General features: G+C 39.3%; 1 protein-coding gene across 2 annotated transcripts; it reads right to left on the bottom strand.

Annotated features, from left to right (window-relative positions):
• Positions 1 to 3,248: 3,248 nt before the first annotated feature.
• On the bottom strand, positions 3,249 to 12,108 carry LOC116698050 (UDP-glucuronosyltransferase). Of its 2 annotated transcripts, none has more exons than XM_032529795.1 (5): positions 11,145 to 12,108; positions 6,580 to 6,711; positions 6,157 to 6,244; positions 5,772 to 5,991; positions 3,249 to 4,312 (listed from the first exon to the last, which is right to left on the bottom strand). In XM_032529795.1, exons 1-5 carry the CDS (start codon positions 12,003 to 12,005, stop codon positions 4,030 to 4,032), a joined length of 1,584 nt encoding a protein of 527 aa, XP_032385686.1. In that variant the 5' UTR covers positions 12,006 to 12,108; the 3' UTR covers positions 3,249 to 4,029. The 2 variants fall into 2 exon arrangements, with proteins under 2 accessions (XP_032385686.1, XP_032385685.1); XM_032529794.1 differs by lacking the exon at positions 11,145 to 12,108 and adding an exon at positions 7,697 to 8,557.
• Between the last annotated feature and the right edge of the window lie 30 nt (positions 12,109 to 12,138).

Genomic DNA, 12,138 nt, shown 5'->3' with positions numbered 1-12,138 from the left:
AACATGTAGCACAAACTGCATTACACTCTGTATGTCTCCTTGTGCCTCTACAAAACAGTAATGAATTTCGAACAGACATCTTTACAAAGTTTTGATTTTATTGTGCTTTAAAGAGGAGTTTAGGCCCTGTCTACTTTTCCATCTACATTTCTTGCCCTAAAAATTAGAACGGTCCCTATAATCACAAATAGTCATGGTTGGTTGTTTTGTTTCCTTCACAGGCTACCTTTACTCTAAAGGAAACCGTTTAAGGTAAAAGGTAAATGGTTGAGTAGATAAAGGCTACAGTAACCACAATGCCAGTAACCACAATGCCAACACTGCACATGCTCACATAATGGTGTGACTTCTATCTCATGTTTTTTTCCTGGCCAAAATGAATTTGATGGTTTTTGAAAAGACAGACTTGCACATGGGCATTTTACTTAATAACATACTTCTTGTACGTACTCTACTTGTTCGCATTTTATATATGTGCATTTTTTCAATTTAGTGAGGCTATGAGCAAATTGATTCTTTTGAAGCACTCTACTGAACCTGATAAAATAAGCCCTTTCCTGCTGGACGTTTTTGTCCTTTGATACTTTGTGGATTTCTGGTATGATATCTGGGGCTATATTAGAAGTCACTTTAAGCCATTGATATTAGTTGTTGAGTTTTTATTTTATTTTTAAACCTTAAACAACCAACAAATGAGCATGTACTCCAGAAAATGCCATTAGGGGTTCAGTGATATACTTAGCCATACACTTGGTCTGGGAATGTGGAAGAATGCTGTGTGATTAACCTTTGACACAAGATAAACTATCATGGCTTGAGTAATTTAAACACACGACGGGGAAGAACAACAATGGCTTTTCAAAGGAGCTGGAAACTCTTATGTATGCAATTATTTCTGCTGACCATTAGATGGAGATATAAGCATTTAGTGTTCACAAAATACACTTGACCTTTATTGTTGAGTTGAAGGCATTTTCAATTTTTGTTTACTGTTAAGTCCTTGTAATGCAGTGAGTGGCTTGTATGGCCCTGACATGGAGTCAGACCGACAAATAGACTGTACACAATATCTCACAATTGGAGATGACATTCACAATACATGCTTGCGTGTGTGTGTGTGTGTGTGTGTGTGTGTGTGTGTGTGTGTGTGTGTGTGTGTGTAAGTGCATGTGCGTGCGCGTGCATGTGTGTGCGCGTGCGTGTTTACAGCAGCATGGCACGTTACTATGGTTGCAGTGGAGGACAATATGCTCATGTAGGTTTATGAGCAGATATGCAACAGTTTGTGGACTGTGTGATTTATAGTTATTCTAGGTTCTGGCCTTAATGGATCAATATAAAAGTGATGATGAAAAGATGTTTGTTGGGTAGGCATGAATCCTCATCTTCTTCTGTAACTAATATCTTGCAGTTTTTAGTTATGGAGAGGAAGTCACTGATTGAGACAGACAATACAGTGTCCCACTAGTCCTTTGAACAGGTGGAGCTGGAACAGGCTTTGATTACTGGTTACAAAGTGTTACACTTCCTCAGTTGCCACAGAAAAAAAGGTTTTGTGGGGCCATGTTGAAAAGGCAGATGGCCTTATCAAATTATGTGGTTTAAGGGTGTTGGTCACAACATTTTCCATAAAACAAGAATGGCTGAGGATTTCCAACTGAACCATAGATGAGAGCAGGCAGTTCTCATTTCATCATCACATCTGCAAAACGACAGATAATCTGGCACAAAAGAAATTGTTTTATTTTGAGTTAATAAATTGATTAATAGCATTTGTGAAAGTGAAATGATAATAATAATAATAATAATAATACATTTTATTTATAATGCCCTTTACATTTCACAAGGAAATCTCAAAGGGCTACAGTTAATAGGGAGTTAAAAACAGTTTCCAGAGTACGATAACAATTTACAAGCAATAATAAAACACCATAGAACTAAAATTAAAACAGTGACTGTTTAAAAGGCCTTTTGAAATAATAGTGTCTTTAGGCCCTTCTTAAAAATCTCCACAGTTTGTGGGGCCCTCAGGGACTCTGGGAGGGCGTTCCAGAACCGAGGGGCGACTGCCTGGAAAGCCCTGTCTCCCATTGTGGACAGTTTAGTCCTAGGTTGGAGCAGGCGATAGGTGGAGATGGAGGAGCGGAGGTTTCGTGAGGTGGTGTGTGGGGTGAGGAGTTCACTGAGGTAGGTAGGGGCAGTTCCATGAATGCACTGGTGGGTAAGTAGACAGATTTTGAATTGAATTCTTTGTTTAATGGGCAGCCAGTGGAGGGATTTCAGGACCGGGGTGATGTGATCATATTTGCGCCTCCTCGTCAGGTGATGAAAAGTAATATTTTAGCATACACAGATACAGTCTTTCCAGTGGCCACTTGTGCAGTTTGTACAAGCAAATTCTTTACAGAGGTTTACACTTCTAAACAGCGTCCTTAATAACAGGAAGACGTGCCGGGGTTTTCCACCAGCATGAGCCCAACCTCTGCACGGCCGGGAGAGAGGGAAACGGCACAACAAAAGCTGCAGCCACTGTGTTGTGGTTTTAGCACAGACCGTAAAATTCCAGTCTGCTGGTGGGGAGGACTTCAGTAGTTAGTAAGGAGGGAGCAGTAGTCAAACTGAGACTAGTGCAGCACTTTGAGTTGCCTATTATTAATTAGCTTTTTAATGTGATGAAGATGATGTTGCACTAGTAAAAGGATAGTAGTGAACCATCACGGATGCAGTTTGTGTACAGTACAACAATTACAGTACACAGATTAATATTTTAGTGTCTGGCACCGTTTCATGAATAAAGTACTATTGACATACTGCTCAATGACAAAATAAAATGTTTAAATTGCAATTTGAAGTTAACATATTAAAGGCTCTAAAATGGCACTGACAAAAAAATAAACAATAATTCTTATTATTTACACTACTACTACTACTACTACTATATTACTTATATTTTATTTTGAGCTTACTGTGGATTTGTTTGCACAAGTCGGAGACAAAATTAAAGAAAGCAAAATATGGTAAGGCAGCACACAGGATGATAATTATTTTCAAGCAAAGTGTGATTTTTCCATAAATGACACAATTGTGTCCTGTGTTCTGGCTCCACCCTCAGGCCAAATTTCTTCATTTCTGTGTTGATTTGTATATATTTTGCTCCAGTAGTGCCATGTATACCCATGCAGTCTGAACGTACAGTATGTTGGGGAGATTCTTCTAGTTAAGGTCAACAAACACTTACAAATTTACTCTGAGTGCTAATAAATTTAATAAAATTTAACGCGGCACTGGTAGAACCCAAGATGAAACACAATTTATTTTTGATAAATTGATTCTGCTCACATTGAACAAGTTTTTTGGCTTCTCTGGACAGGCCACAGGGGCTCCTGGTTAAATTGAAGCTATGACATATCCACAGAGCTTTCCCTGCTTTTCTTTTTTTCTTAGTAGGCTGAGTCAGAGGCAGAAAAATAACGACTAGTTGACATTCTTCCTGCGTAAGATAATTGGCTGTTAAATAATGCATTAACAGTTCATAGCTTTGGTTGACCGCTAACTTACAGCAGCCTGTGGGTCCCAAATTAAACTTTGACTGAAAGTTCACACATTCAAACCTCAGCATCACTTAGTAAATAACAGTGAACAGCCATCTGTTTCCCTAATAACAGCCTTTGATTGCCATCTGATATGTACATTCCTGAATACTACTGCTCACTGGTAGACTATAGCTCCTTTCACACATGCGCTGCAACCCTGAATTTATCGAGACATTACTCTGAGTTGTATGTGAAACTGGCAGAAATGTTACCAGTGAGGGAGAGCAGCTAAAAGATTCTTGTCTTTAAACATTTAAAACATTTCCATGACAAAGGTAAAAAACAAAGTGGCTCAAAGTACATAATTGACACGCACATGCACGCACGCGTACACATGTACATAACACTATCGTGACATGTCATTGCAGTGTTTCAACCTCCATTATTTACTTCATTACAGAGTTTACAAAAGCTTATGACTGTTGCTTTAGAAACACTACTGTTGCTTCTTCTTTGGAGTCCCCTTCCTGCAACACTTACGGGTGCAGAACATGCAACATTTGAGTGTCACCCACAAAACAGTAAGGAGAATGATGACAAAAAAGCCGATGACATCCAGACTATGATACTGAATCCAGTTCAAGTCATGTGCAGCTACCCTTAAGTGTTTGGCTCCTTTGTGTCTTATGACAAACTCGGTCCAGAAAACAGCCAGGTCCAAAGGCCGAACAGGACGGTCCAGGTGAATCTGAGACAGCTTCACCATATTCTCTTTGTAACTGGGGAGGAGTCATATTTTGAAAATACAAAGTTAATAGTATGATATTCACTTTTGATCATCACAATGTATAATCGTATATTCTCACAGACTACGTTTGAACAACTTTTTACACCATAAAATGTAGAACATCAAATGCATTAAATTATCAGTATAAAATAGCTCGACTTCTAACAGCAACAGTAATAACAAATTGGTACAGCTACAATGTTCAGAATATAACTGCAGCAGATGTTATAGCATTAACTACGACTTAGCATATATCAAGTATATTTAAAGAGTAGGATATCAAAAAAACATTTTTATGAGTCATTATTTTAGGGAAGTATTTGTGCATTATGAAATGTGTTTAAGAATAAACTAGTAAAAAAGGAAGCAAGCCTCTGCATACTTGACAATGGCAAATGATGACAAAGTAGTCTCCATTGGACATTGACCACAGAAAGTGACTCAAAATTGTGCAAAAGTAGTTAGTTATTTCCAAAAATGTCCATGTGTTTTCAGCAACAAGTCATCCAAACAATTTGCTGAATAAGAGTGACGGGAACGTTTCATAACTTAGCGCAAGTCCTATGTTTGTTTGATCCATCTACCTTCCTCCTCACATAGAATTTGTCTAATATCTCTTATAATTCTCTTATAATGTTCCCCTACCTTCCTCTTTTTTTTTTTTAAAACCCATAATAATGACGAGAGGCCACTAGAGGGCGCCGAGACTATGACTGTAAATTTGAGTCCTAATTGCTGCTTGATTTAAGGAAAGCCCTTTTCGGGGAATGACATTCTCATATTCAGTGTAGCAGGCATACATTAATACAATCCAGTTCAGTAGTGAAAAAATATGCAGTTATTTAAAAGTTAGATATGTGGCTTTTTTTTGTTTGTATAAACTTTAAAAGGCGGTAAAAGGCGGTTTACGTTTATATAATCGCTTAGCAACGTTTTGTCGGGGGTGAACGTGCCCCAGGCAACATTGTTGAAAACACCTGTGTGGGTGGACCATCAAGCAGGTGCTTGACAAACAAAAACTGAAAATAAAAACACTTTATTTTACATACTTTACACATAGAGTACCAAGTATTTTTCTTCCATTTCTGTCAGTTCCTTCCTTCCTCCAGCTTTTTTAAATTCCGTCTGATGATTAAAGGTTCCCTGTAGAGTTTTAGAACTCTAGAAGCGTTATGGAGTGTTTTTTTTCTAGCTGTGGGTCACCATTTTGCACTGAAATATACATGGTGGTAATGTGCCAAGATATGCAGAATGCACCAGGAGCAAGAAGACTGAAAGCTAGTAATGCTAAGCATAATAAAACAAAAACAATGCAGGATTTTAAATACTTTAAAAATCGACTTTGTTAATGTTTTTTGAGGAGGGAAAATGCACCTGTTACCTTTTCTGACTTTTTTACTTTTTTCTTACAACTGAGTGACTCTTTAAATAACATAATCCACCTGTCTTACCTTTTGTCATGGATGATTGTATTAAGTGCAGCCAATAGGTTTTCAGTCGTCACATCATAAATTGTGAGTTGCTCTGCAACACCACGGGACACCATGCGATGTACATTGTCCCCCTGGTCCCCGAACAGTGGAAACATCAGCATGGGCACAGCATTACAGATACCCTCATAGATACCGTGGGATCCTCCGTGAGTCATTAAGACCTTAGCTTTGGGATGGGCTGAAGAGCACAAAGACATACACAATTATAGGTCCAGTCCACCACAAACCGATTGCAGGTAATGCTTTTAAAACATACTTTGATTAGTTGCATTATTTTGATTACTTTGATAGTTTGAATAGTATGATTCATTACATGACTCTGTCTGGATAAAACTGTACACACCTAAGAGATCATTCTGAGGTAACCACTTCAACAGTCTCACATTCTTGGGTACATCTTTAGGTTGGGCTCCAGTGTATCGCCACAGAACCTGAAACAGAAATAATACCTCTTCATTTTGAACATGTGATGTGCAAACTCTTCATGTAATGAGATTTTGGCATGTTTACAACAAGGCAAGGCAGGGGGACAAAGTCCGATGGTTCAAACTGATTAGGGCTTTAGCAAGTATATGCGGAGTGTGGAAATATCTGCCTAATGTATAAATGTTTGCAGAGCTTCTGTAGTTAGGCATTTGTGTGTTTTGTTTGTTTGAAGGGATAAATAACATTATAATACAGGTAATCAGAGTGTTGTGTTGTTGCATGAACTGATATACTGATTGAATCTAAGTGAAGTAATTTAATCAATCATGGCTATTGTTACCTTTTGAGGAATTTGCCGAAAGGCATCAAAGAACAGTTTAGCCTTGTCCTCAGGCATGCTGGACACCATTGAGCCCAGAGTAAAGACAATGAAGCCGTCATCCCCTGAGCCATCCACAAATTCCTCCAAGTCCTGCAGAGAGGTTGAAAAAGAAGCCAAAATGAGTTGACTAAACATTTAAAAAAAATAATCTTAGTTTGTAGTATACTCTTAATAAAAAGTTAATTGTTGTGTGCAATGACCAAATTGCATTAGCTTTTTATTTATTTAGTTCAGCCATTATATCCTACCCGTCATTAATTATTTTCAAAAATACAGGAAGGAATTGATTTTATCAACATTGCATTCAGCAGAAACCCACCCAGTTATATAATGTTAGAAGCACAATCTTATTTGTGCTTATGTCAACATTTTTTTTGCCGTTGTAGAGTATATGATTCATGTTAACACCACAGGACCCGTTGCTTATTTATTTAGATTATGCTGGCTATAGTCCACAAATCTGCTTTTCCTGAAGTTCACACACTGGATGTTCCAACAGACAAATCTGATCTTGCACAAGCTCGTTAGCCAATTGTTGGTAAATTATGATAAACAGTTCATCTTTAGAATCTTTTCAGCACCCGTTTGTCTCCATAGCCAGCTCAAAAGTAGAAGTACCTTCTTGTACCACAGAAAATTATGACTAAAAGGTAGTATGTTATAATTTGAAATATTCCGCAGGTCCCAAAAATGTATAACATATGTACAGTACATATATCAACGCATAATGCACAAGAAAAAAGCTTAGCAAATCACGTGTTTTTTTTCAGTCCTTAAGTCATGGACATATATCTAACTGCCCGTGTCACAAGAAATCTACAACAAGGTGAAAACACATTTATTTAACATATGATCACCTTATTAAGTTATTTTGGACAAGCAAACAATTGACTATTAACACTTATATTATAATAATATAATAATTCAATATAAAACCATTGATTATTGTTTCTTCTGGTTTTCAGTGTAGTTTTTGTTTCATCATCGTCTACGGGGCTTTAGCCTGTCTCAACACAGTGTATGCTATTTGCCTTAAGTGAATCCAGATGTGATCATACATTCTTTACATACTCACCGCTGGCAGAGGAGCTTTCTTTGCACAATTGATACCTCCAATTAAAACAATGTTTGGCATGAGAGGTCTGGGACTTTGAAAAGCAAAGTCATGTCTGAGAAGCCAAATAGCGCCATGACTGAGAAGATCCTTGTAGGTCATGCTGTCTCCTAAATACTTGCTGACCAGATCGTCAAAGTGGACATACATTATTGTGCACAAGTAGGAGTCCAAAATAGACATCAACATGTTTTTGACTCTCTGTGGGAAGGTCATGATGTCTGTATTACCAGAATAGGCCACAGGAACGTAGGAAGGAGGAGAGGGGCACTGGCTAGCCTTTGTATGCAGCTCACATGGAAGTCCATTCAGGAAATATACCACTGGAATGGAAAAAGCATGAGCCAGAATGGAGCCGCAGGGAAGGAAGGGGTCTGTGAGCACAAGATCAAACTCCTCATCCTTCAGTTGACTCATAAGCGGCAGGTTGTAGAGCAAACTCTCGCAGCCTTTAACCTGCAATGAAGTAAAGCTAACCAGACGCTGCACATTGATAAACAAATCTGTGAATTCCGGTGGCTTGAGGAACACGCCATCCGCAAGCTCGTTTAGTTTTCCATCCAGTTCAGCTTTGGTAAAGGACACTGGGTAGAACTCTGTCTTGAAGCTGTCTGAACTATTCATCAACAGGCTGTATTCAGGCACCAGTACCAAGACCTCATGTCCCCTGTGGCTCAGCTCCTTCACCAGTATCTTCATGCTAAGCCAGTGACTTCCATCCATAGGCACAACCAGCACCTTCTCCCCCTGAACTGGCCCCAGCCTGAGGCAGCACAGCCAGGCCACCAGCCCCAGTGCAGGAAACCACACCCCACCGCTCATTGCCTCTTCTCTGTATTCCAAGCTGGCTCGTTGTAAGAGCTAGTGGTAGCTGTTGTTAAGAGTTAGCTTTATGTGTTGCGTTTGTGAGTGAGTGAGCGAGCAAGCTTTTGTTTAAAATCTGCAGGAAGTTAGGAGGAGGGAGCTACTTTATAACCACAGGAAGACTGAGTCTGAATGAGATGGGGATTTGGCTAGAACTCAGATAGTCTCCAGATAATCTCTTATCTCTAGTCCTTTGGGACTTTGCCTATTTTCTTTTCACTTCATGTCTTTCCTGTCATGTCTTGGTGGATTGCTTTTTAACATATTTACTATACAAGTGACAACTTTTACCTTTTTATATTGTAAGTTGCAATGCTGTTTTGTTATTATGCAATGTGAGGTAGTGCAGACTAAGCGTTATAGAAATAGTATGTTTATCCAATCAAATATGTTAACAGAAATAAGTTTAGTGTCTTTTGGGATATCAGTTGTAAAAAAAATTGTTTTCTATTATTCATCACGTTAATTGTTATTTTTTCTTCTTATTTATTTATTTATTTATTTTCTCCAGCACTGGATTTGCAAGTCATGGTAGCTATGCAAGTTTGTAGCTTGTGCTACTTACAGATTGGTGCAAAGTCCTTTGTTTACTTTAGGCTGCTCTGGCTCTCTTCCCGGAAAAACACATGCGTGCGGGCCATTACGTGTTCTCTTTTTAACCTCTTTTTTTCACTCGCTCCAGTTGCACGCAAACCCACACCTACACCCATTGTAAAAACACAGATTGCGTGCAAAGCATAGTTGGTAGTAGTGTGTTGTAATAGGAAACCGACACTCTCCTCTTTGGAGGAATCCCATCAGACCAACAATCTAACGTGTGGAATTTTACCCTCGGTTACAACTTGCATGGCCTTGGGGAACTTTTAATACGAGTGACTGTTACACTGATTGTGAAATTGAATACGTCATTAGCTCATTCAAATTAAGGAAGAACAAGAATATAGCTATTAGAAGAATATCAGGAGTAAAGTAAGTTGATCCTCATGGATCCATGACACAAACAACACCAAATTACCTTATTGTAAAATGTTATGTTCCTGCTTTAATTTTTTATTTCCGAACAATGTTAACTACCTACCTGAAAGGGCAACACATTCTTTAACAGATTTAGGTGAATGACCACTTATTCATATAGCAGACACTGTTACTTTGAAAACTACAGCCACGCAAAATGGGCTTTTTTTGTAAGAACTTTCTTCTTTCTCTGTTTTTTGCCCTCCGTGCAGGTCTTCCAACAGACATACCTGTTCTTTCACAAGCTCGTTAGCCAGTTGTTGGGAAATTATGATAAACAGTTCATCTTTAGAATCTTTTCAGCACCCGTGTTTGTCATGATAATCAGCTCACAAGTAGAAGTACCTTCTTGTACCACAGAAAACATAGACTGAAAGTTAATATTTGTTGTATAATACTGAAATATTATGCAGGTCCCCAAAATGTATAACATATGTAAGAAAAATACAAAATTGGTGCTTGTCTACACTCTGACACAGCTGTTCTGTTTCCTGAAACTTTTTGGCAAGCAGCACTACTGCAGATATTCTAAATTCCCTGAATCCTTTCCACCTATTATGTTATGTAAGTTTACAAAAAAAATAATTGTAGTTTGCACTAACTGGTTCCACGCATAATGCAGAAGAAAAAAGCTTAGCAAATCAAGTGTTTTCAGTCCTTAAGTCATGGACACAAATCCAACTGGCCATGTCACAAGAAATGTACAACAAGCTGAAAACCCATTTATGTAACATATAATCACCTTATTAAGTTGTTTTAAACAAGCAAACAATTACCTATAAACACGCCAGGCTTTCTACTACTTTCATTACATATCTGCGTGTTTTTGCTGCTGAAAAAGTTTACCAATAGCTTAAAAAATAACGAGAGAAGAATCTGTGGGTTGTGCAACCGAAGCATTGGCCAAAAAGAGCTGCAGTATTGAGTAATAATTCTCCATTAGTTCATCACTGAGCGACCCCTCTCATATTATACTTTGCAATACAATGCAGTGATTCAATATAAAGCTATTGTATTGGTGTTTCTTTTGATTTTCATTGTAGTTTTTGTTTCATCAATGTCAACGGGGCTTTAGCCTGTCTCAATACAGGGACAGTGTATGTTATTTTCCTTAAATGTGCTCTTGGCGATGTCATGCATGATTTAGGCTACAACATTTTTTGTCACATACAGCAAACATCTCCTCACTATCTGCGAGCTGCTTGTCCCCAGAACACACTGTAAAAAATGTGGTCTCTGTAGACAGCCCAGGGTCTACACACGGAAACAAAAACAAACTGTGCCAACCTTAACCACAAAAAATAAACAGTGTCCCAGCCAATAACCGACAAGAAGGATTTGGGGATGGGAGTTGGGGGGTTAGAGCGCGGAAGGGGAGGGGAGGGGACAGGATGAGGAGGAAGGAGGGGCGAGGTAGATTTTGTTTTGTTTAACAATACTTCAAACGTCAACAAGAAGTGACATCACCCAACATCGCTTAGAGCACTTTTAAGTGAATCCAGATGTGATCATAAATTCTTTACATACTCACCGCTGGCAGAGGAGCTTTCTTTGCACAATTGATACCTCCAATTAAAACCATGTTTGGCATGAGAGGTCTGGGACTTTGAAAAGCAAAGTCATGTCTGAGAAGCCACATAGCGCCATGACCGAGAAGATCCTTGTAGGTCATGCTGTCTCCTAAATACTTGCTGACCAGATCGTCAAAGTGGACATACATTATTCTGCACAAGTAGGACTCCAAAATAGACATCAACATGTTTTTGACTCTCTGTGGGAAGGTCATGATGTCTGTATTACCAGAATAAAACACAGGAACGTAGGAAGGAGGAGAGGGGCACTGGCTAGCCTTTGTATGCAGCTCACATGGAAGTCCATTCAGGAAATATACCACTGGAATGGAAAAAGCATGAGCCAGAATGGAGCCGCAGGGAAGGAAGGGGTCTGTGAGCACAAGATCAAACTCCTCATCCTTCAGTTGACTCATAAGCGGCATGTTGTAGAGCAAACTCTCGCAGCCTTTAACCTGCAATGAAGTAAAGCTAACCAGACGCTGCACATTGATAAACAAATCTGTGAATTCCGGTGGCTTGAGGAACGCTCCATTCGCAAGCTCGTTTAGTTTTCCATCCAGTTCATCTTTGGTAAAGGACACTGGGTAGAACTCTGTCTTGAAGCTGTCTGAACTATTCATCAACAGGCTGTATTCAGGCACCAGCACCAAGACCTCATGTCCCCTGTGGCTCAGCTCCTTCACCAGTATCTTCATGCTAAGCCAGTGACTTCCATCCATAGGCACAACCAGCACCTTCTCCCCCTGAACTGGCCCCAGCCTGAGGCAGCACAGCCAGGCCACCAGCCCCAGTGCAGGAAACCACACCCCACCGCTCATTGCCTCTTCTCTGTATTCCAAGCTGGCTCGTTGTAAGAGCTAGTGGTAGCTGTTGTTAAGAGTTAGCTTTATGTGTTGCGTGTGTGAGTGAGTGAGCGAGCAAGCTTTTGTTTAAAACCTGCAGGAAGTTAGG

Source organism: Etheostoma spectabile, chromosome 11 (assembly GCF_008692095.1).
Source record: "Etheostoma spectabile isolate EspeVRDwgs_2016 chromosome 11, UIUC_Espe_1.0, whole genome shotgun sequence".
Lineage (NCBI taxonomy): Eukaryota > Metazoa > Chordata > Actinopteri > Perciformes > Percidae > Etheostoma > Etheostoma spectabile.
The sequence above is the reverse complement of the archived record's forward strand: the minus strand, read 5'-3'. Positions and strand labels throughout refer to the sequence as shown.